General features: G+C 39.1%; 1 protein-coding gene across 1 annotated transcript in view; it reads right to left on the bottom strand.

Moving 5' to 3' along the window:
* Positions 1 to 22,304, bottom strand: part of ATP11C (ATPase phospholipid transporting 11C (ATP11C blood group)) — a 157,427-nt gene that overhangs the window by 87,196 nt on the left and 47,927 nt on the right. Inside the window, 2 exon segments of the mRNA XM_074278585.1 lie at positions 2,226 to 2,306; positions 6,292 to 6,381. Coding sequence (XP_074134686.1) covers positions 2,226 to 2,306; positions 6,292 to 6,381 — 171 coding nt within the window.

The following is a 22,304-nucleotide window of genomic DNA, read 5'->3' as shown; positions in this document are numbered from 1 at the left end:
CACCTGCTCTCTGGGGTAAACTAAGGTGTCATTCAGCAGATCTTAGCCTTTTTCTGCCTTTTTCTGCAATGACTCCTGCTCCCTTTCAAAGACAACTGCTCGAAAAATGGAATGAGGAAGGTGAATGAAACTCAGAAACTCATTATAATACAGGATCCCGATAACGCCACATACCTTCATGCTCTGGACAGAGAGACATGATGTTTACATACCTACTCATTACATTAAAATATGTTAGGGTTTTTTTTGTTTGTTTCTTAACTGCTTTTCTTTGTTATAAAAGAGTGAGGAGCAAAAGGGAGTTGGAGAGGAAAGAACAGATCCAGAAATGAATGTGATTTTTTTAAAAAGGCATCCAATAAAATTTATTAAAAGGAAAAATTTCTTAATCATTTCTTTCTCTCCCTCCCCATCCCCTTTTCTTTCCTGTGGGCTGTATTTAATCTCTTCCTCTTCTTTTTCACAATTCCAGATGATGGCCCCCAGAGGGTACTTCCAGAGATGCCCATGAAATGACAAGGGGCTGAATGTTAATTGAGGGAAGATGAATTGGGAGCAGCTTTTGAAAACTCGGCATGGCTATTCCTGGAAATAGCAATTCAGTGATGTTTAAGAAAATAATCTTTGTAGTCCCAGGGGATACTATTCTTAAGGTCTTTATTTAAGAGTTAAGGTCTTCATATGATATTCTTGCCATATGTGACAGGCAAGAGGTGGGCAGAGAACCCCAAGAGCAAAGAGAGGGATCTGAGTTGCCCCCTGCTGCTTAACCGAGCTCAGAATAGCTGCCTTCTTTGGGTCCCTTTTTTTAAGTGTCTTGATAAATCACTGTCAAAAATATATTTTTTAATAAGCCGAGTACCCAGAACTGTCAAGGTATATTTGAAGGATTTCAAGTCCATTTGTTCTCCCAATCCCTCCAAGTCTACATTCTATTTGCAAAAGTCCCTAAAAGAAGCAATAGAGCTTCCCCCTCCCTGAGAAGAGACCTCGAAGGCCAGATATCATCAGCAGCGACCATGGCCAGTCCTTGATGAAGGATAAAAATAATACCTGACAGTGGGTAGACCCCCAGGGGAAAACTTAGGGGAGAACACAGATGGGACTCAGTCAGGATAAGTAAGCATGGACTGATGGCAAACTATCATTGGAAAGGATGCCTACATTGGAGACATAGCAAATGTGGTGAGATATTCCGAGTAATAAGTGACAGTGCTTTTCTTTTTATGTGTTTGGCTTTTTGGGTCCAAACCTGATTTAATCTGTTTCATTTCTATCTACTGCAAATGCAGATAAAGCATCTAAAATCGGTAGTCTTGAAGAATCACTTGAGGTACTGAGAGATTAGTGACTTGGTCACAGTCATATAGCCATTTGACTTGAATGCCAGCCCATGGGATCCCTACATCAGCCTTTGGTTTTGCTTCTACTACAGACAAATACTACTGACGTTTACAGATGAGGAAAACAAGAATGGTGGCAAGTGACTTGTGCAAGGTCATATGGCTACCAAGTGTCTGAAATAGGATTTGAACACAGCCCTCAGGTCCAGAATCCTATATAATATGCCACAATGCTTCTCTAGGCCTACCTACAGAAGGACCCATGTTCATTTAATCTTTATTCCAAGCTAAAGATGACATAAAGGGATACAATAGAATAGTTGTTCCTCGTGTGAAAATGAGATAGGGGATATGGAACCAGATTTAAAGTCAGAAAGACCCAAGTTCAAGTCTCCAATATGATATACCCTGTCCATGTGACCCAGAAAAAGTTTACAGATGGAAGGGCAGGAAGGTCAAATTGCATCAGTGAATGGAGTTTTCACACTGGGAGTTTCCCCACATGGAAGCAATCACAGGTTCATATAAAATAAAAATTAAAGGAAAGCAGGAACAAGAAGGAAGATAAATCTCATTGCAGGAACATTCTGGAGTTTGGTTCAATATTCAATAGGACCATATTGGAAATGACAGGAAAGGAGCAGAGAGCTCTGATCTATATGATCATATGAGAGTGCATAGGATCAGCTCACAAGGGGAATGGTGAGCAATGAGAAGAAAGGATGTGATTGGATGACAAGTTAGGTGCATGGAAACTAAGGTACAAGGTAAACCCCCAATATGTGCCTCCCTCCCTCCCCCCCCCCCCCCCGCCAAGGAAAAATGCTGAGTAGCCATGTGAATGGTATCACTTGTTATTTATAAGAAGAAGTATTGGATTACCTGTTTAATAGCAGTGACAGTTATCACGAAGAAAAGCGGGAGTCCACTGGTCACAGGACTGGTCGGTGTGTCTACGGTGACCTAAGCACAGAAAAAACCCCGAATAAAACAGAAGCAAAGTATAAGTAACCAAGATGGATACTGGATCAATAGTCAAAAGTCCAAGGTTTGAGTCCTGGCTCTCCCGCTATCAGCGTGCTCTCGGGTAGGTTAGCTGTTGTCAATCAACAAGCATTTATTAAGAACCTACTATGGGCCAAACTGTGCTATGTGTTGGGGACAAAGAGAAAGGCAAAAACACAGTCCCTGGCCTAATGGATTTCACATGCTATTTGGGGAATGTCTATTTCCCTCCTTAGGCCTCATTTTCCATTTCTGTAAAATGAAGGAGGACTAGATAACAGTGTGGCCACCACCGCTTATATTCTGCTCACAAATGTGTAGACCAAGCCCAGTTAATTTGGGGGGACCAGGGTAGAGATCAATCTTCATTCAAACAAAAGCCAGCAGCTCTAGCAGAGCCAAGTCAAGCAGCCTGCTACAATCTTGACCCCAGCACAGCCATGAGGCCTCCGAGGCCTTATGATTATAGTAGGCTGCTCCTCATGCATCAGGAGGCTGTGGGCAAGCTGCCCTACTGGCTTCAAGGATAGAGACCTGCTTACCACTCTCCCAAAAATTATTCGTGCTTGGAAAATCAGTGGGAGATGCCGGAGCCTCAACTACATGGACCTCAGAAATGGATAAAAGGCCACAAAGTATTTCTGAGTTTCCAAATGTAATAGTATACCAAGCGCTGATGAGATCACTTTGTCTTTGCCAAGAAGTCCTCCCACTTCTATTAGGAGGCCAGGTATTAATAAATGGTACTAACTGGAAAGAGGTCCATTTCTTTCACACAATCTCAAATGGTGGGTAAAAGTATTGGACTTAGACCCAGGAACATTTGAGCTCAAATTTCAACTGGGCCATATGTTAGTTGTCTGACTTTAGCATCTCCGTGAGCCTCAGTTTCCTTTTCTGTAAAGTAAACTAGCTGCCTCTGAGGTCTCCTCCAGCTCTAAATTGTAGATCCTATGAATGAGAGAACCCCAGAGTTGGAAGGGATTCTAGTCTAAAATGTGTCAGAACACGGGTTTCCCCTACAAGGACTCCAACACATATTCAACCAACCACTTGGGGGAAACTAGCAGTGAAGGAGAACCCTGGGCCTCCCAAAGCAGCCAATCCATTCACCTTGGGGATAGATATGGTTGGGAAGTTTTTCTGACAATCAACTCAGATCTGCCTCTCAGCAATCCTGTGCTTCCAGTGCTGCCTTTTGGGGCCAAGAAAAACAAGGAAATAACAGTGCACACAGAGTCAGAGGATAGGTTCACATATATGTGTGATTGTGGCAAGTCACTTTGTTCCCGATGCCTCATTTGGAAAATGAGGAGATCAGACATTATGGCACCCAAGATCCTTCCCAGCTTTCATTCTATACCTTACAACTGTCACACAGAAGGATTTCTAGAATCCTAGATTGAAGGTCAGCTCCATGAAAGGTAATTCAGATCACCAAAGATGCTTTTATTTATTTTCTTGCAGGGAGAGCAGGCGAAAGGGTCACAGTGTCCCCAAAAGATAGTCCAAAAAGGTTCAGAGGGTTGTAGAGATGAAGGGAGTATCTGCATTGGCAAAATTACCCTTCCTTGAACATATGGGTCGGTCATAAGACTATACAATGTCAAGAACTAAAAAGGCCTTCAGAAGTCATCCAGTCCAGAAACCTCATTACCCCAATATTTTACACCTAAGGAATTTAACCCAGAAATTACTTCCTCACGATCACATAGGGAGCAAGGAGCAGCTTCTTTGCTTCTGAACTTAACACTCTTCCCATGGCACCCCTCAGGTGCATTTCACCCTTGCCCTACCTCAAAAGTGCAGTTGGAAATTCTCTGAGGGCAGAACTACTTCATCTCTGTCACTTTCCTCCTTTTCCAATCTTGATCCTGAAGATCCACTGTACTCTCCCCTCCCAGAATCCCCCATCCCTTGCTATATTTGTACAATCAAAAGCACAGGGTCATTAGGAATCCTCCAGAGCAAGGAATTCTTGGGGCACCTGGGCCGAATCCTCAGATGTTGCCCCCACTTTGGCAAGACACAGGAATGTAGCATGAAGATTGGCTCTCCAGCTGACAATTCCCCAAGTCAAAGTCCAGTTCTAGGTATACATGGACTCCCTGGAGGGCACCCCGCATCCCTTCTGTCTCAGAAATGCAAACTAGCATTTCATATTTTTAAAATGTGTATCTATGTGTGTGAGCATGTATGTACAGGTGGCTTTGCTTGGCTTTTCTCCAAAATCACCAGAAAACTAAGAGTCAGTCTGTTTCACTCTGCTAACAACTACTGAGGGTGTTAAGTACCTAAAGAACCATTTGAAGGTCTCCTTAAATGTTAAAATTTCCCAAATGACATTTCAGCCTTCCTGGTGATAATATTTTAGATTTAAGAGTTGATACTCTCTACCCCCGTGCCAAAGCACTTGTCCAATTCAATGAACATTTATTTAATAAGCTCGTGCTATTTGCCAGGTACACTGAGCTGAATGAAAATACAAGGGAAAAATTCGAAACAGATGAAGAAAAAAGGTGCATGTAGACATACAGATATTGGTCCAGACCCATGATTTCACTGATGGAGAGAACTCTCACATAAGGAAAGCTCCCTCCACCAATGCAGGCTGGCATCATGACCCCCCCCCCAATACACACCCACACACCTGAACCAACTAGAAGAAACAAACAAACAAGAAAAATCTTTTCAGTGTGTGGTATTTTCCTCTGATTTTCTGTTTCTCTGGGCTTCTGCCCTTTAATTTGTCCCCTGGGATGAAATCCTACAGATCTACTCCCCACGAAGCCATACAGATAGCCATGTCTCTACTGTTACCCCATAACTTGAGGGTGGGAGAAAGTAAGAAAGTATCAGTGGCTGCTTCCTAACCATGTTACCTTAGATGCTCACTGATAAAGTACCCTTAATCTTTCAAGAAAGTCCAAAACCTAGGAAAAATGAGAATTAACCCACTTGCCCATCCCCGATAGGATCTGAAGAGGCCATGATCCCAACAAATAGAGTTCACTACAGTGAACAGGATTTGCAAAGTTTCTTTGAAATAAAGTGCCTTCGGTTGGATGTAAGGAAGAATCTTAATATGGCCTTTAGGGGCCATGACTGGGTTAAGAGAGCTCTAATAATGTACTGGGACAATCCTCAAAAGCTACATAAAGGTGGATGTATATATGTGCCTGACATCCTATTAGCCACAATAGTCAAATTAGGGGTCTTGGTGTAAGGGGGGGAAAAAAGCCAAGCATGTGGCTCTCATGTACACTAGCTTTCAAATCTGAAAGGATTTATTCTGAACCAGACCAGGGCCTTCCTACGATGATATATAACATCTAACCACTGACTTTTATAATTGATGAAGACCTCAACATCTATAATTGAGGACAGCAGGCCAATCTATAAGCTTGGATGAGGGTAAAGAAGGGTGAAAATGACTACGTAAACCAACATCAATTCCCTAATGGACAGATATGAAATCCTACCCTTTGTTAAGCCTTTGTTTAAAAAAACTACTAAGCTATAAGATGGCATGAATATGAATACAAATATGTGAGGTAGTGGATAGAGCTCTGGGCCTGCAGTCAGAAAGGCCTGAGTTCAAATCTGTCTTCAGCCACTTATTAGCTGTGTGACTTTGGAAAAGTCACTTAACCTCAGTATACCTCAGTTTCCTCATCTATCAACTGAAGAGTTTGGACTTAATGATCTCTAAGATCCCTCTAGCTCTAAGTCCATGATCATATATGAGAGAAATCTATAAATGACACAACTGTCTATTTCCTCTTATAAAGAGCATACATATCAAATCCAAAACCCTCTATTGCCAACCTTCATTTTTAATGAAACTCAATAAAAGCATTCAATTACCAATGACAGAAAGAATAACAAATTGCCTGAAGTACCCATACCTCTAAAATGAGATTTGTACTTATCTAGGCCTTACCTGGACAAGGAAAATGATCAGGAAATAAAAATTTGCAATTCTTCGAAACTGTTCAAAAAGATTCTTTGGAAGGAAGTTCCAAACTGTATACTGTGGGAAAAAAAGGAAGAAAAAGATGATTAGCCAAAATCCCTAATACTATATATTTTGTTAAATCCCTAATACTATAAAAAAAAACCATGAAGTTACATTCTAATGAATCCTTTTATTTCAAAACCATGTTAAAGTTCTCAACTTAGATAAATATATCAGGATTCACATAAGAGGTATAAAAGGCATATGGATACAGAACTTTAACTAGGGTGGGAGAAATCAGGAGCATTGTCCCAGAGCAATGACATGTGTAAAAGTACCCATAACACTTTGCTAAGGTGTGTTTTCTCCCCCTCCCACCTTTAATGATCCCTGGCAGTGTCTATGTCTATTCCTTCATGTACCAAGACCTCAGAATATCTTGGTGCAGTTTCTTCTCCCCCTCCCAAACTCCTCCAATCATACCTTTTGTCATAAGCACAAAAATTCTTAGGCACAGTTTTGTGTTAATTCAGTTACATTGGTTAAATGCTCATTATTATCATGAACTTAATCATTAACAAACACAAACATTTCAAGATACAAAGAAGACTATGGAAAAGTCTTGAATGAGAAAGGGAATTTTTGTGGATAGAATTGTGAGTTCAGCCAGTCAATGTACAAAAGCAATTTTAAATGACCCTTCAATATTATTACTAGGCCCATTTCAAAGACATTAAAAAGAAGAAGAAGAAGAAGAGGATTGCGTACAAATTATTTACGGTAGCCATTTTTGTAACAACAACAAAGAAGTGGAACAAAATAAATGCCCATAAGGGAGTGAATGAATTAGCTAATTATAGTATGTAAAGATGAATGGAATAGAATGGCTGTACCATAAGAAACAATGAACGTGACAGATTCAGAGACAACTAGAAAATATACACAAGGCACAAATGTGTCTCTACTTTGTACTGATGGGATATTCCCAAATAGCATCAGTGGTCCATTCAGTCTACCACTGTTTCATCCTCAATCTTTGGCTTAGCCTGGGATGGTAAGAGTCACCTCAGACACTGTAGTCAAGTCTTTCATCTGCTCTCAAATCCTTGATGGTGCTCTCCAAGGTTCTATTCTTGGCCCCAGTTGTTCTTTTGTTGTTGTTGTTGTTGAGGCAATTGGGGTTAAGTGACTTGCCCAGGGTCCCACAGCTAGGAAGTGTTACGTGTCTGAGGCCACATTTGAACTCAGGTCCTCCTGAATTCAGGGCTGGTGCTCTATTCACTGTGCCACCTAGCTGCCCCTTCCTCAGTTGTTCTTTATACAAGAAGTCTCAAAAGTCTCAGTGCACTTTAAAGTACTAAAAATAATAAGTTTAGCAAAAAGCTTTTTAATAGCTTAAAACTGCACTAAGAGTTTTGCCTTATGTCTATGATCTTGGTGATCTCATAGTCATAGCTTCTATGGGCATGCAGATGTCTCCTAAATCCCCAGTCAGGTCTGACTTCTCTTCTGAAGCTCCACAGCACCCCCCCTCCAGATGTTCCCAACACATCTCCACTCAGATGTTGAGATCATTCATGATACAGATGACGAGCTAAGTCCAGGGAGCCCACTGCAATATAGTATCACCTAACCTTTCAGCTGAGCTTATTTTACTCTCCTCTAGGCACTCAACCTGGACTACTTGCCGGCTACCTAACATGCCCTGTACTTCCCCACCTCTAGGCCTTTGGCCAAAGGCACTTACTTCATAATCTTTGCCTTTCCTGAGTGAGTCATGAAATTGTGAGCTACCTCTAAAGCCCACCTCAAATGCCACCTTCCAAATGAAGCATGCAATGGTCCCTGCCAGGTCAGTAACAAACTTGGCTCTCATCGGTGAAATTTACCTGTATGCAAGTCAGCCTCAAAAAACTAACCAGTGAAACAATTACCTTTTCCAAATACCATGGTCAAGACCATCAAAGAGAACAGAAGGCAATGGTTATTAACCAAAAGGGTTGCAATTACACATGGATAGCCCTCACTTAAAACGGAAGCTGTACAACAAAAGAACACTCTAATTCAATTAGGTAAGTGGATTTGAAAACCAGAGGACAGATGGTGATACAGTATATGGGCAATTACTGTTGATCTGACCACAACGTGTTCGTGGGTAGCACATTAAAGGCAGTGCCAATGGAACAAGGACCAGCCTCAAACACGTCTTTTAAGGTAAAGCCCACCTACAGTCGCAGGAAGCTGCCGAGTTCCAGGCCACTCCCAAGAGGACTGCCACAGTTTCTTAGGATTCCCTTTGTATATGTTTCCAGGTCAGGCTGAAGCCCCCAAATATGGTAACAATTCAACATCTGGCTGGGTTAATCTTTGATTCTCAACCAGATATATTTTTACTTGGCCGAACATTAAGTTGTTTGAATTCTTTCTGGGGAGCCCTGAGCATATCAAAAGGAGAGACGAGTTTGTTATTCTAGCCACCACATGGTACGTAATGTCTTCCAAGCAAATTTTACTTTATTGCTTTGACACTGTCCTCAATACACATATCTATAGCATATATAAAGAGATACCAAGTCACAGAATTTTACAGTTGAAAAAAACTCAAGAGTTCAAACCGTCCTACCCAAGAACCCTTTCTCCAATACCTTCAATATGTGAGCATTCATTTTATCTGATGAGTTCCAGCAAGATGGAATCCACTCTGTGCTGAAGAAGCCCATTGCATTTTGGGGAAGCTCTCATAAACTGCATGATTAGCACACTTTTTTCTACAATGTATTGTTTTCTAATTGCCTGCACTTGATCCTGATGATGGAAATGAACAGAGGCTGCTGGGAAGAACATGCCAGAATCAAACAGGTAAAGTAGGACAACGACTCCTAACTTGTTCTTGAGCTGCATCACAAGGATCTTTCTTTTCTCCTCAATTCAATTGCTAGGATTATTGTTTTATATTCCTGTTCTACTCTGACTTGCCTACCCAAGGACTTTATGTCCCAAACAAACTGACCTACTAGCTGTCCCTTATATGCAAAATTCCATTTCCTATACCAGGCCCTTCCATGTGCAATGTCCCGAACGCCCAGAATGCTATTCCTCCTTATCCCGCTGCCTCCTGGAATTACTGTCTCCTTTCAAGACTCAGCTCAGGGGCCAGTTCCCACATGAGGCCTTTCCCGATGTTCCCAGATGTTAGTGTTCTCCACCCCCTTCTGAAATAACATTATATTTACACATGCTATTGTTTTATCCCCCAATAGAATGTAAGTTCAGTGAGGACAGAGACCATTTCACTTCTGCTTTGGGATCCCTACAACCCAGAATAGCATCTAGAGGGCACACCTGGAGGCTCTTACTTGCCTATTACAATGAAATTGGCTGAACCCATAAACCCATAATTGAACACTTAGCAAGAATGGATGGAGGTTATGGGGAGAGAAAATTACAGTGAATTTTCAAAAGAACTCCTATCCATGAGAACCTTCCAAGGATGGAATGAATGCTTCATGAAGCAGGGAGCTCATCCATCACTGGAAATATCCAGGCCAACATGGGCTGACCACTTCTGTTGTCAAAGGGCTTTCATGAGAGCTCAAGGCTAAACTAGGTACACTTCTATATTCCCCTTCAATTTGGAGGCTCTGATTCTTTGATTTTATTTCACTTTAAAGAAAGACTATTAACTATTCATATCCAGTAAAGCTATTTCCTGTTGAACCTCCAAAAATAATTGGGGGAGGAGAGAAGGAAATGATGTAAGCAATTCAAACTCATGAGCATCAGCATTACACGGAACTATGGGATATGTAAATAAAGGAGACTTGTTCATTTAAAGGCACAGGACATTTAATCCCTGTCAGTGTTATCAAGAGAACCTGAAGAAGGTCCACAGTTCACTAGGATCAAGTAGAGCAGAAATCCATTGGACTGCTTGACCAATAATTATAATGGGCAAATATTCACCTGGCTGTCCTACTACTGCACCCCTTTGATGACTGGGTGGATATGCCACAGGAGCCAGCATCCATCTCTATACCCAGTCAAGAACAGATCACGTCTCTTTAGTCACCTTCCCTCTCAGAAATTAGCAAAAGGCAGGTAAATGTCCCATTTAAGCATAAGTCATTTTCTGAGTGAGAGATGGGAATGAGATCAAGTAAAGTCTACTCCCTTTTGTTTTGAAGATTCTGATCCAAGACATCAAGGAGCACCTGATGTCCCTGTCTTTTGATATGAGAGTACTGCACCTGCATCTTCAGAAGCCCTTCTTTGCAGGAGAGTTGGGTGGAGCCGGCTGATTCTTACTGCATTTTAGAGTCACCAAGAAGAGGATCAGGACTTGCAATGAAAAAATGTACAGAAGAGGGAAGCAATCATGAAAGCTAAAGGATATTAACAGGGTGTACTGAGATCTTTTTCTACTTGGGAGGGGGTTTTCCAACTTTCTGTACCAGCTGCAAAATTCCAGTGGTTTCCAGAGGCCCCCGTAGAGCCCTTCAGAGGAGTTCAGGCTGCTGAAGACAAGTTTTTCTAAGGAAACTATTTGTGTTCCAGGGGAGAGGAAAAAAAACCCAAGGATTTTATAAGCAAATAAAATTTTTAAAAGTAGGTCAAAGTGTTTATCCTTCAGTGTTCCCTGCTTTAACAAGCCCTATTCCCAGAGTTACAGTGACATCACTGATGGTATTTGTGAATAAACAAAAAGGATCCCAATTTTTTTTTAGTTGCTGAATGAAGTAGAGGAAAAGAAATCAATGCTTTCCATTAAGTCAGAAGGTAAAGAACAGAGTCTGCTTTATTTAAAATATCTATTGCCTTAATTAGTGGCTCTGAACCAAACACAAAACAAAAAACACACCAAAAAAAACCCCCCAAAACAAAGAGAAACAGGGCAATCAATGGGAGAGAGAGGGCAGCCAGTTCATGGAATTGGCAGCTTGGGGTATGAAAACTACTCGTCTATACTGAATGGGCCCCTACGCTCAGCTCTACCAGTGGACTCCCAATTTACTTGGGGATTCTGTAAGAAGGAAAGATGGCCCTCTTCCACACATAATAGATGTGAAAGAGACTGGATACACTTGGAAGTACTAGAGAAATGTATTCATTCATTAATTCATTCAATAGCTCAAGCAACACTTTCTATATGAAGACCTGTTAGTGTCCTCCCTAACTATCATTATTTATTTGTATTTATTTTCCATATACTTCTTTATGTATGCGTTGTCTCCATTGGTAGAATGTAGGCTGGAACAGAGAGGGTTTCATTCTTTCTTTCAATATTAACTGATTGAGTTCCTACGGTGCATACAATCCACTTCAGTAAATATTTAAGGTTCCTGGTACTTGTCAGGTGCTGGGGATACACAGATTAAATGAAAGCTTCTCTCTTCCCTCAAGAAGCTTACATTCCACCAAGAGGATCCAACATTTTCACAGATAAGTGCAACGATAATTGAAAAATAAGCAAGCACTAATGGCTGAGGAGCTTGGGAAAGGCTTTCTGTTCATGGAAGGTGGTACTTGAGCTGAACTATGAAGGAAGATTTGGATTCTGAGATGTAGATGTGAAGATTTCGGCGTTTTGTTAACATCCACACACTCCCAAAGGAGCCTGGAACACACCAAAAGAGGTTAAGGACTCCTGATCTATATAAAGAAACACATGCTTACAAGAAAATTTTCTCATTCTTTTTTTTTTTTTGAATTCTCACTTCTTTTAGAGGCAGACTTGTGATTTAACTGACATAGAAAACTCGCAGTGAGGAAACTTCCCTTCCAGTGGACATCAGCATCTGCTCAAGAACCACAGAGCACTGAGACGTTGATTTGCCCAGAACTAGTAGCATTAGGTGACTGAGATGGGACTCCAACTGAGATCTTTCTTTCTGATTCTGAAGTTGCTTCTCTTTTATTTTACCTTTATCCATTATTACCATTCCCATTTTACAGATGCTTAGCTTAGGACTCAAAAAGCTAGAAAGTCACATGGTAAGTGGCAGAGGTAGGAGTAGGCACCAGGTATCATGATGCCAATTCTTGTGCCTCTATAACCAAGCCCTGCTAGGTTCATCTAGTTTCTTAAATTCAAGGGCTCAAGAGAGCCAACTGATACATTTTTAGTATAAGCATCTACATTTATTGTTTGAGTATCTAGAAAATAGTAATGATGCAGGTTATTTTGCATTTCAAGTTTACCTGAAGTTTAAGTAATTAAGTAATTAAACACATCACTGTCTAAAATATAGAACAAGAGTGTTTACTTCCTTCAGTTTTTCAGCCCAAACTACATGTTTTCCATAATAGGATTGCTTCTTAATTGGCAGAATTTAGTAACGTTCTTACGTTAAAATATATATATACAAATTGTAAATACCTGCATAAATGATACAAAATAAATCCAAAAAATCAAGTTCTACAAGGTTTCCTTCAAAGTAGGTGTCTAATGCCAAACCAGACCACGCTTGAGACTCCTCCATTTTGACCATGATTATCTTCTGCGAGAAGGCCATAGTCATCTAACATTTTTTTCTAATTCCAGACATGTCTACCTCAGAATCACTGTTTCATCAGCTATGCTCAGAGGATGAAACAGGTGCCCCGATGCCCAGACTCAGTTTGCCTAGTGGAGCCCATTGTCTAGCTGCCATGTAGAGAAAACCATATTCTACTAAGCTACAGAAAGGGTAACCCTTCTATCAACTCCCACAAAAAAAAGTCCTTGAATTACATGTTGCTAAAGAGTTGAATGAAAAGAATAAGCAGGAAGCTGTTATTCTGTTTTCCCTAATGCAATTTCCTAGAGAAGTTGTCATTACTGGGGAAATGAATAAATGGGCTAACTGCACCCCAATTTCTTTGCTAAAATAACATGTGATAGTAAAAGAGTACACTGGGTGTTGGATTAGAGTTCACCTCATGGAATAATAAAAAATGTACTCTGGCCATTTCAAGTAAATACATGGCTCAACAATGAAAGGGCTTGGATACAACCAATTCTGGGTGGTCCTTCTGTCATGAGGCCACAGAGAGGACAAAAGAATCACGTATGGTTTGCTGCATCATTACTGGGAAGTGGTCAGGCTCCAAGCTCAGCACTCTATAGGGAATATATCTTCTTATTGATGGCCCTATCCCACAATAGAAAGGGAAACCCCATTTAAAATAATACAAAATACAAAAAAAAAAAAATCTGGGAGTCAGTCTATCAAGGCACATTAAAGATTTATACAAATGCAATTGCAAATAAAGAAGCTAAATAATTGGTGAGATAATCACTGCTCATGGTTGGATTGCATCAGTATAATAAAAATGATAATATTTACCCCAATTAATTTATATTTTAGTGTTACATCAAACCACTGATGAGTTTATATAGTTAGAAAGAACACAATTCATTTGAAAGAAGAAAAAGGTCTAGAAACTAAAGTAAAATAATGAAAAAAGAGGAATGAACTCAAACTATACCATACGTAGTAATCATCAAAAATACAAACACATACACACACTCACAGAGGGCAACCACCAAAGAAACCACTTCCTCGTATCTACTTTCACTTACCAACAAAACTGATGTTATGGAGCAATTCCGACCTATTCCAAAATACTGAGAAAAAGAGTAGCCCTATATCCAATCATCAGTTTAGAAGGAGAAAATGAACTAGACAATAATCAAATGAATATCACTACCTTAGGTCCACAATCATGTAGAACCTGGCTATTTTACACATAAAACACTCAGGGAAAAGATTAATTTCCCCCTAAATATCTCAAGTTTCACCATATTACCGCCCAAAAACGGGGGTGGCACAGGAGGAAACAGCAAGAGCCTTAAGTGCAGTGAGGATTCTGCCATCAATCGGAAGTCTCTGAGGGATTGCCTGTTGTTTTTAAAAATTGGTTTATTATGAACTTAACTATCAGAAAAAATAATCAAATAAGGACTAAATCCCTCCCGACCAAACCATTCAGCATAGCCCAAAAAAGAATGATCAAAGTGTTAGTCACTTTCAGAACAGGTATTATGACATCTTTCTGGATTTTTTTCTTATCTATACAACTCCTAGCCTCATTCATCCCTCAACACCCAGAATCCTTCTTCTTAGTCTTTTAGTACTTTACATATATCAATGTGGTACTTGGCTATCAGTCTGTTATCTCTCCTTTTTTGTCCATGGTGGTACTTCTCATTCAGAAGTAAGCACTGGATTTTCTCTGCAGATTATACCCACAATGCATAAGGTGATTTGGGCCAAGTTCAGTAGACTTGTGATGGAGAGAGCCATCTGCACCCAGAGAGGGGATTGTGGGGGATGAATGTGGATCACGATATAGTATTTTTACTTTTTGCTGTTGTTTGCTTGCTTGGCTTTTCTCTATCTCTCTTTTTCTTTTTGATTTGACTTTTCTTGTACAGCATAATAAATGTGGAAATACATGTTTAGAAGAACTGCACATGTTTAACTTATATGGGACTACTTGCTGTCTTAGGGGAAGAATGTTGTAAGAAGACTGGAAATGTAGGAAGGGATCAAATTATGAAATTCCTATTAGAAGATTATCTGGAGGTAAGAAGGAGCCCAGGGTCTAGGGGAGGAGGAAGGGAGAGGGCTCACCGTTAGACTTGCATTTTAGGAAAGTCACTTTTTTCCCCCATGACTTATAACTATTAAAAATAATGGGAAAATACCAATGTTGACTCATGCTTTGGCAACAGAGAGTAACTTGGAGCCAAGTGCACGGATAATATCCAAGCCATTCTTTTCTGTCCTCCTCCCTCTGTATCCAGCTCATTTTCCATCTGCACTGCCTGTCCAAGATGGAGGCATTGATGACCTAATTCAATATGATGGCCCGCCAATTGGTTTGTCATAATATGGGTTTTTGCTGCCTTTGAGCAGCCCTGGACTTCACTGAAGAGGCCCTGAAGTGTTCCAGTGTCCGATGTTAGCCACAAGCAAGAACATGTGGAAAACCTCAGTATTCTTCCATTTGGAGCTGGTAGAGACATGATAATAATAACAGCTGATATTTAGAGTATAGATGGCTGACAACATGCTTTACCAAAACTATCTTATTTGATCTTTTAAAAATCTCTGGAATGTAGGTGCTAAATTATCTCCATTTTAAAGATTTAAAAAACAGATTCTGATCAAGTGACTTGTCCAGACTGAACATACAACTAGAGTGTGCTCTACAGCGGGATTTGAACAAAGGTCTTCTATTCTGTAAATTTGACCTTCTATCTACGATGCTACACTGTATCACCATGATACTGGCAAACATCTCTGAAGGGAAACATTCCATGTTTTATACTTTACTTGCTTCTCAAAGGATTGATGGACAGTTAGCTCTATTTTTGATAGAGTATTTGCAAAACTGCATATGCTTAACCTATATTGAATTACTTGCTATCTTGGCGGGGGTGGGGGGAGGTGAGAAAAATTTGGAACACAAAATTTTGCAAGGGCAAATGTTGAAAAGTATCTTTGCATGTATTTTGAAAATAAAAAAGCTATTATCAAAATTTTTTAAAAAGCATTGTTTTAAACCACTGTATTCTCAGCTTCCATTTTTCTCTTCTTGACAAGGAGATTGGGTATCTATTGTCCAAGAAAGTCTCTAGGGTCATCTGGCAACTATTTTAAGATTGCTTAAATTTTTTTATGAGATAGTTGACCATAGTCAACATCTTTGCTTTTTATCCATTTCCATTTCTCAAAGTCAGTAGCTAGTTTAAAATGAGTGTGTTTGGAGTGTTCTAATTGCCAACAGTTATCTTCTCATCTTTAACCTTTCTTCTAATTTGGTATTGATCTTGACCTTTGCTCTCAATAGTTGATGGTCTGACTACACAGAGACAGCTGCTTTGGAAATGATTCCCTGTATCAGTAACCAGTTTTGGTTTTTTGTTTTTTTTTCTGTCTAATGAGATATGGTTAATTTAATTTCTTCTGATATTATTCAGTATGCTCTTCTTGAGGAAAATACTGAACCATGAAAAGGCTTTTAAAAATGGATGCAGAACAGAGTAAGAAGAATAATTTACACAACGACTATAATAAATCTAAATAATTTTTAAGGTGCTTTCAATGAACAAAAATGTATTTTTTCTCTCTCCCACTTCCTACTTTCCAATAAAAAAAGATTCTTGATCAGATAAGGATGAAGCAAAAAAAAAAATTAATTCCTGTATCAACTCTAGCCAGAATTCATATGTGTCATTCTGTGCCCTGGGTCTATCACAGTGGGCAGTGTGCTTCATCATTATACAATAATGTCCATTAAACAACATCGGAAGGCAGCAGAAGTCAGGTGCAAAATTCACTGACCAATCCTGGTTCCAGAGACTGGATGATAAAACACATGTTCACTCCTATAGAAAGTTGGACGATAGTGGGCGTGGAATGAAGCACATACTCAGACACAATCACTTTGTTGGGCAATTTTGCTTACCTAGTTTTCTTTATAAAGGACCAAACTTCTTAAACTGTGGGTCTTAACCCACTATAGGGTCACTGAATGTGGGAGGTCACAAAATTATGATTTATTATCAGAAAATGTCTGATTAGTATACCTATTTTATATATCTATATACACAGGGTTGGATAAAAATTTCTTGGGAGAAAAGGGGTCACAAACAGAAAAAGTTTAAGAATCCTTGGTTTAAGGTAGTGCTATCAATCTCAAATAGAAGCAGGGGCTGCTAATCAGTATATATGAACTGGAGATAGACAAGTTTTAAAATATAATCTCATTGGAGAAAGTCATCTGTATCCAGAGAGAGGACTATAGGGACTAAATGTGGATCACAACATGGTATTTTCACTTTTTTGTTCTTGTTGTTTGCTTGCTTGTTTTTTCTTTCTCATTTTCCTTCTCATTTCCCTTTTTGATGTGATTTTTCTTGTGCAGCGTGATAAATGTGGAAATATGTTTAGAATAATTGCACACATTTAATCTATATTGGATTGCTTGCTGTTTTATGGGAGAAGGATGGGAGGAAGGAAGGGAGAAAAATCTGAAACAAAAGGTTTTGCAGGGGTGCATGTTGAAAACTATCTTTGTATGTATTCTGAAAAAAAATTATAAAAATAAAATATAATATATAATTTTACCTATCTTTTACTGTATTTTAATTTTATTTTGTTAAATATTTTCCAGTAACATTTTAATCTGGTTCAGGCTGCACTCTGGGAGTACACTCTCGGATTGACACTTCTGGTTTAGAGTATTTGTAAAACAACAGGAAAGAAGGTGTCAGAATGAGCAGCTGTAGAATTCAGCAAAAAGCAAGAGTAAAGAGATTAAGTTTATAGTTGGGCCCAGTTTAATTTGAGAGCATATTTAAATGAAAAAGAAAGAAGGGAAGCTTAATAGATGTGACATAAGAACTGCTCCACAAACACTGCTGCAGTAACCGATCCTTCTGATTAATTTCTCAAGCAAAAAGGGGTTGCAAGTAGAAAAAGCTTACGAAGCCCTGATATAAGGGAAGACTCAGTAGGGCAAGAAAATATGGCTTTCATATACTAAAGAAGGGAAAGGGACCTGTGTGTGCCAAAATGTTTGTGGCAGCTCTTTTTGTAGTGGCTAGAAACTGGAAGTTGAATGGATGTCCATCAATTGGAGAATGGTTGGGTAAATTATGGTATATGAAGGTTATGGAATATTATTGCTTTGTAAGAAATGACCAGCAGGAGGAATACAGAGAGGCTTGGAGAGACTTACATCAACTGATGCTGAGTGAAATGAGCAGAACCAGAAGCTTGCTGTACACTTCAACAACACTGTATGAGGATGTATTCTGATGGAAGTGGAAATCTTCAACATAAAGAAGATCCAACTCACTTCCAGTTGATCAATGATGGACAGAAATAACTACACCCAGAGAAGGAACACTGGGAAGTGAATGTAAATTGTTAGCACTACTGTCTATCTACCCAGGTTACTTATACCTTCAGAATCTAATGCTTAATGTGCAACAAGAAAATGGTATTTACACACATATATTGTGTCTAGGTATTATTGTAACACATGTAGGATGTATGGGATTGCCTGTCATCGGGGGGGGTGATAATTTGGAAAAATGAATACAAGGGATAATATTATAAAAAAAATTACTCATGCATATATACTGTGGAAAAAAATTCTAAATAAAATTTAAAAAAAAGAAAAAAGAAAATATGGCTTTCATGATGTAAAATACAAAAAAAAAAATCAAGAAAAAAGCTTTTTACATATTTATGATAAAGAGATATGATCTTTAAAAAAAAATCTATTAAGCTTTTGGTGAACTCTGGAAACATGGTTTTTTGATCATATTTACCACTGAAGTCATCTCGTATCAGTGAAAATGATGGCTTTACTTGAAGGGTCTTGTCAACTTCTGTAGAGAATTTCTTTAATTTTTCAACCTCTGCCACAGATATCAGTGCATCTGCTACACTTCTGTCCATAGTGTTCAGTTGGCTTACTCTCAACATGAACTTGGCAGTGCCAGTTGACCAAATGTCTCAAGAAATGTCAGTTCTAGTAGCCTTGAAATGACTGATGAAATCAACTCTAACACTTTATTCATTTCTCTGGTCACATTTATACTGAGAATGTCAACATGGATGTAGTTTAATTCCTTTGTGGGTGGATCAATTTACTGGTCAGGAGGCCAAGATTGCACATGTTTGTAAATGTTGGAAAGAAAACCTGTAATTCTTAGCACCCCATGCTATCAGTATAAGGAGTAGGAGCCATTCTTTTAATATTTTATAGTTGTTTTTATTATCATTGATTATGATCGTGAGAATAATAATAGCAGTTCTTATATAGCTTCAATGTTTGCAAAGTACCTAAGTGACATTATTTGATCATTTCATTATGGCCAAGGAATTCATTCTAGATTTAGAGCAGATTTAGATTTAGAGCCATTTGTCCAATTCCCCCATTTTACAGATGAGGAAAGCAAGATACAGGAAGTTGAGGTCAGGTAGGATTTAAACCCAGCTCTTCCTGAAGCTTTCCACATTACACCACAGTGCCTCTCATCCAGAATCCTTAAAGAATCTTTCAAACTATCCAACATGTCATTTCCTCACCATGAAGAGGCCTTTGCAATCAGAGAACAAAGCTAGTGGTAACCAAAGACAAAATGCCTCTGCCCCAGTCTTCTTGAGGCCTTTGCTGCAACACAAGTCACTTAAAAAAATCTGGACCCAGGATTTCATCACCATAGGAAATTCCCAGCAAGGAATCACTGTCCACTGATGCAGATTGGCAATTAATCTTAGAGGGTTGCCTGGGACACTGAGAGGTTAAGTGATCTGCCCCAGCTCACACAGTTAGTAGGCCTCAGGCAGGATTGCAACCCGGTATTCCACACTCCAAAGTCAGTCCTTCAGCAGGCACATCATGCTGCTACGATTACAAAATAAATCCCTATGTGCTATAGAAATCAGATGGCATTAAAATGTACATTTGCTTTTTTTTATTCAGATTTTATGTCTTTTCATCATTAGCATTCTTTTTTTTAAATAGTGAGTTCCAAATTCTCTCTCTCCCTTCTTCCCCCTCCTCCATCCATCGAAAAGGCAAGCAATATGATATCAATTATACATGTGAAGTCATGCAAAAAAAATGTGCTTTTACAAAAAGCAATATTACAAAGTATCTCTCACCACAGTATTCTATCTCCCAATTCTCAGCAAGATAAGTCTTAAACCTACCTTGTATGTTTAGGGTCTCAGTCCTGAAACACTTGTCATCTCTCTAGCTATGCTGTGAAATCAGAGATTGAAGAGGCAAGACAGAGACCAGTATTTTAAGAGAATGCCAGGGAGGACACTAAAAGAGATGCTTAAGTGGAGGTAAGAGAATTCTCTCTAACTCAGTTGGATAAATATGCTCATTTGCCAACTAGATATTTACAAAAACTGGTCCAGTGGGGGAAACAAACCTTTGCATCCAATTTCACTGATAACGGTCAGGCACTAAGGACATATAGGGAATTAATATAGATATGTAAGACTAGGAACTATTTGCCAATGGATAAGTGGTCAAAGGATATTAGCAAACAGTTCCTAAAAGACTTGTACATTATTAATAATCATATAATAGAGTGCTCCAAATCATTAATAGTAAGATGTAAACCAATTAAGATTTTACTCGTATTCAACAGATTGTCAAAGATCACAAACAAGGCAAACTCAACATTGGATGGGTTGTGGGAAAACAGGCTCACTAATATACTGTTGGTGGAGCTGTGAAGTGATCCAACCACTCTGGAAAGTAATTTGGAGTTATAACTAAGGCAACGACTAAAATTTTCCTACTCTTTGACACAGAAATCCCAGGAGTAGGCAAATGTGCCACAGAGATCAAAGATAGAAAGAAAGGTCCCACAGACACCAAAATATTCAGAGCAGCACTTTTTTTAGATAGCAAGGAATTACAAAGTAGATGCCAGTTAGTCGATTTAGGGAATGGTTACACCAATCATACTATATGAATGTGATTAGATATTAGTGCTCTAAAAGAAATGAAAAATTCTCAGAACGTGAAAAGACTTCAATAGCTACAACCAATGTCAACAAGAAATAAAGACATAGAATGTCATATGGTTATAATAACCGATTTCGACCGTCTTTGAAGAGACGAGAAACTATTGGAGGGTGGAATACTGCATATACTTTCAGACACCGTTGACCAACTGATTTAGCTAAGCTGCTTTTTTTTCTCTTGTTTTTTGAAGCTTTGCTACAAAAGATGGCTTGTTGAATTGGGAAGAGGTGAGGGATATATTGGAAAATGATGAGTTAAAACTCAAATTCCATTCAATCAATGGTCTCATTGATTGGCAAATTCCCTCCAATTACACCCAATTTATTAATAAAATCTTAAAGTGTCATTTCAGGCCTTCTTCATTATATAAATTACCACATTAACCGATCAATCCATCAACATAGTTAAATCACACATCTACTCTGTGCCAAGTACTGTGATAGGCTCTGGGCATATAACTACAAAGAATGAAACAATTTCTATACTCAAGGGACTTACATTTTAATAGAGAAGATGATAAACATATATAAAAATACAGACTGCATAAAACTGAATAAATTCAAACATAAAATCTAACTAAATAAAAGGTAGAACATGGAAGAAGAGGGTACCAAAAGCTGGGCGTGCTTAAGCAGCATGGAAGAGGGAAGATTCCATGAGGTAGAGATAGGAAAGAAAAGCCCTCTAAGCACATGATCCAGTCTCTGCAAAGAGAGATGAGAGACGCAAATGTCATGTGGAAAAAGTTTGGTTAGAGTATAGAGTATAGGAAAATTGGAGCCAAGTGATGAAGGGCTTTAGAGGCAACAGGAAGTCACTGCAGTTAGCTGAATAAAAGTCACATGGTCAGATTAGGCTTCGTGAACAATGTGGAGAGTCCACTAGAGTGGGAGAGACTTGTAATCATTTAAGTGACATCTGATGAGTGCTTAAATAAGATGGTAGCTCTGTGAACAGAGAGAAGAGGCTGGGTGTAGCAGATATGGCAAACTGATTAAAAGTGTGAGATAAGGGAAAATAAGGAGTATGGAATAAAGCCATAGTTGAAAACCTAGGAAACTGGGAGAATGGTGGTATCTACCACATAGAAATGGAGAAGTTTGAAAAAGGGGAGTGTTTGAACAGAAAGATGACTTCTGTTTTGAATTTTGAGCTACCTTTGGAATACCCAGGGAGAAATAGTAGTAGACAATTAATGGTGCAAGACTGAAACTCAAGAGAGCTACAAGCTGGATAGATCAATGTAGAGGCTATCCACAAAGAAGGTAACTAAAGCCATAAAATCTGATGAAGTTACCAAGAGTGAGACTGCAGAAAAAGAAGGGAAGAGGGTCCAAAACAGTATGCCCCCAGCTAGGAGACATAACGAGAATAATGAGGCAGCAAAGAACACACAGGTAAGAGTAAATGTCAGGAAAATCCAGAAGAGGGTGATCAGCAATGTC

This window comes from Sminthopsis crassicaudata, chromosome X (genome assembly GCF_048593235.1).
Source record: "Sminthopsis crassicaudata isolate SCR6 chromosome X, ASM4859323v1, whole genome shotgun sequence".
Classification (NCBI taxonomy): domain Eukaryota; kingdom Metazoa; phylum Chordata; class Mammalia; order Dasyuromorphia; family Dasyuridae; genus Sminthopsis; species Sminthopsis crassicaudata.
The sequence above is the reverse complement of the archived record's forward strand: the minus strand, read 5'-3'. Positions and strand labels throughout refer to the sequence as shown.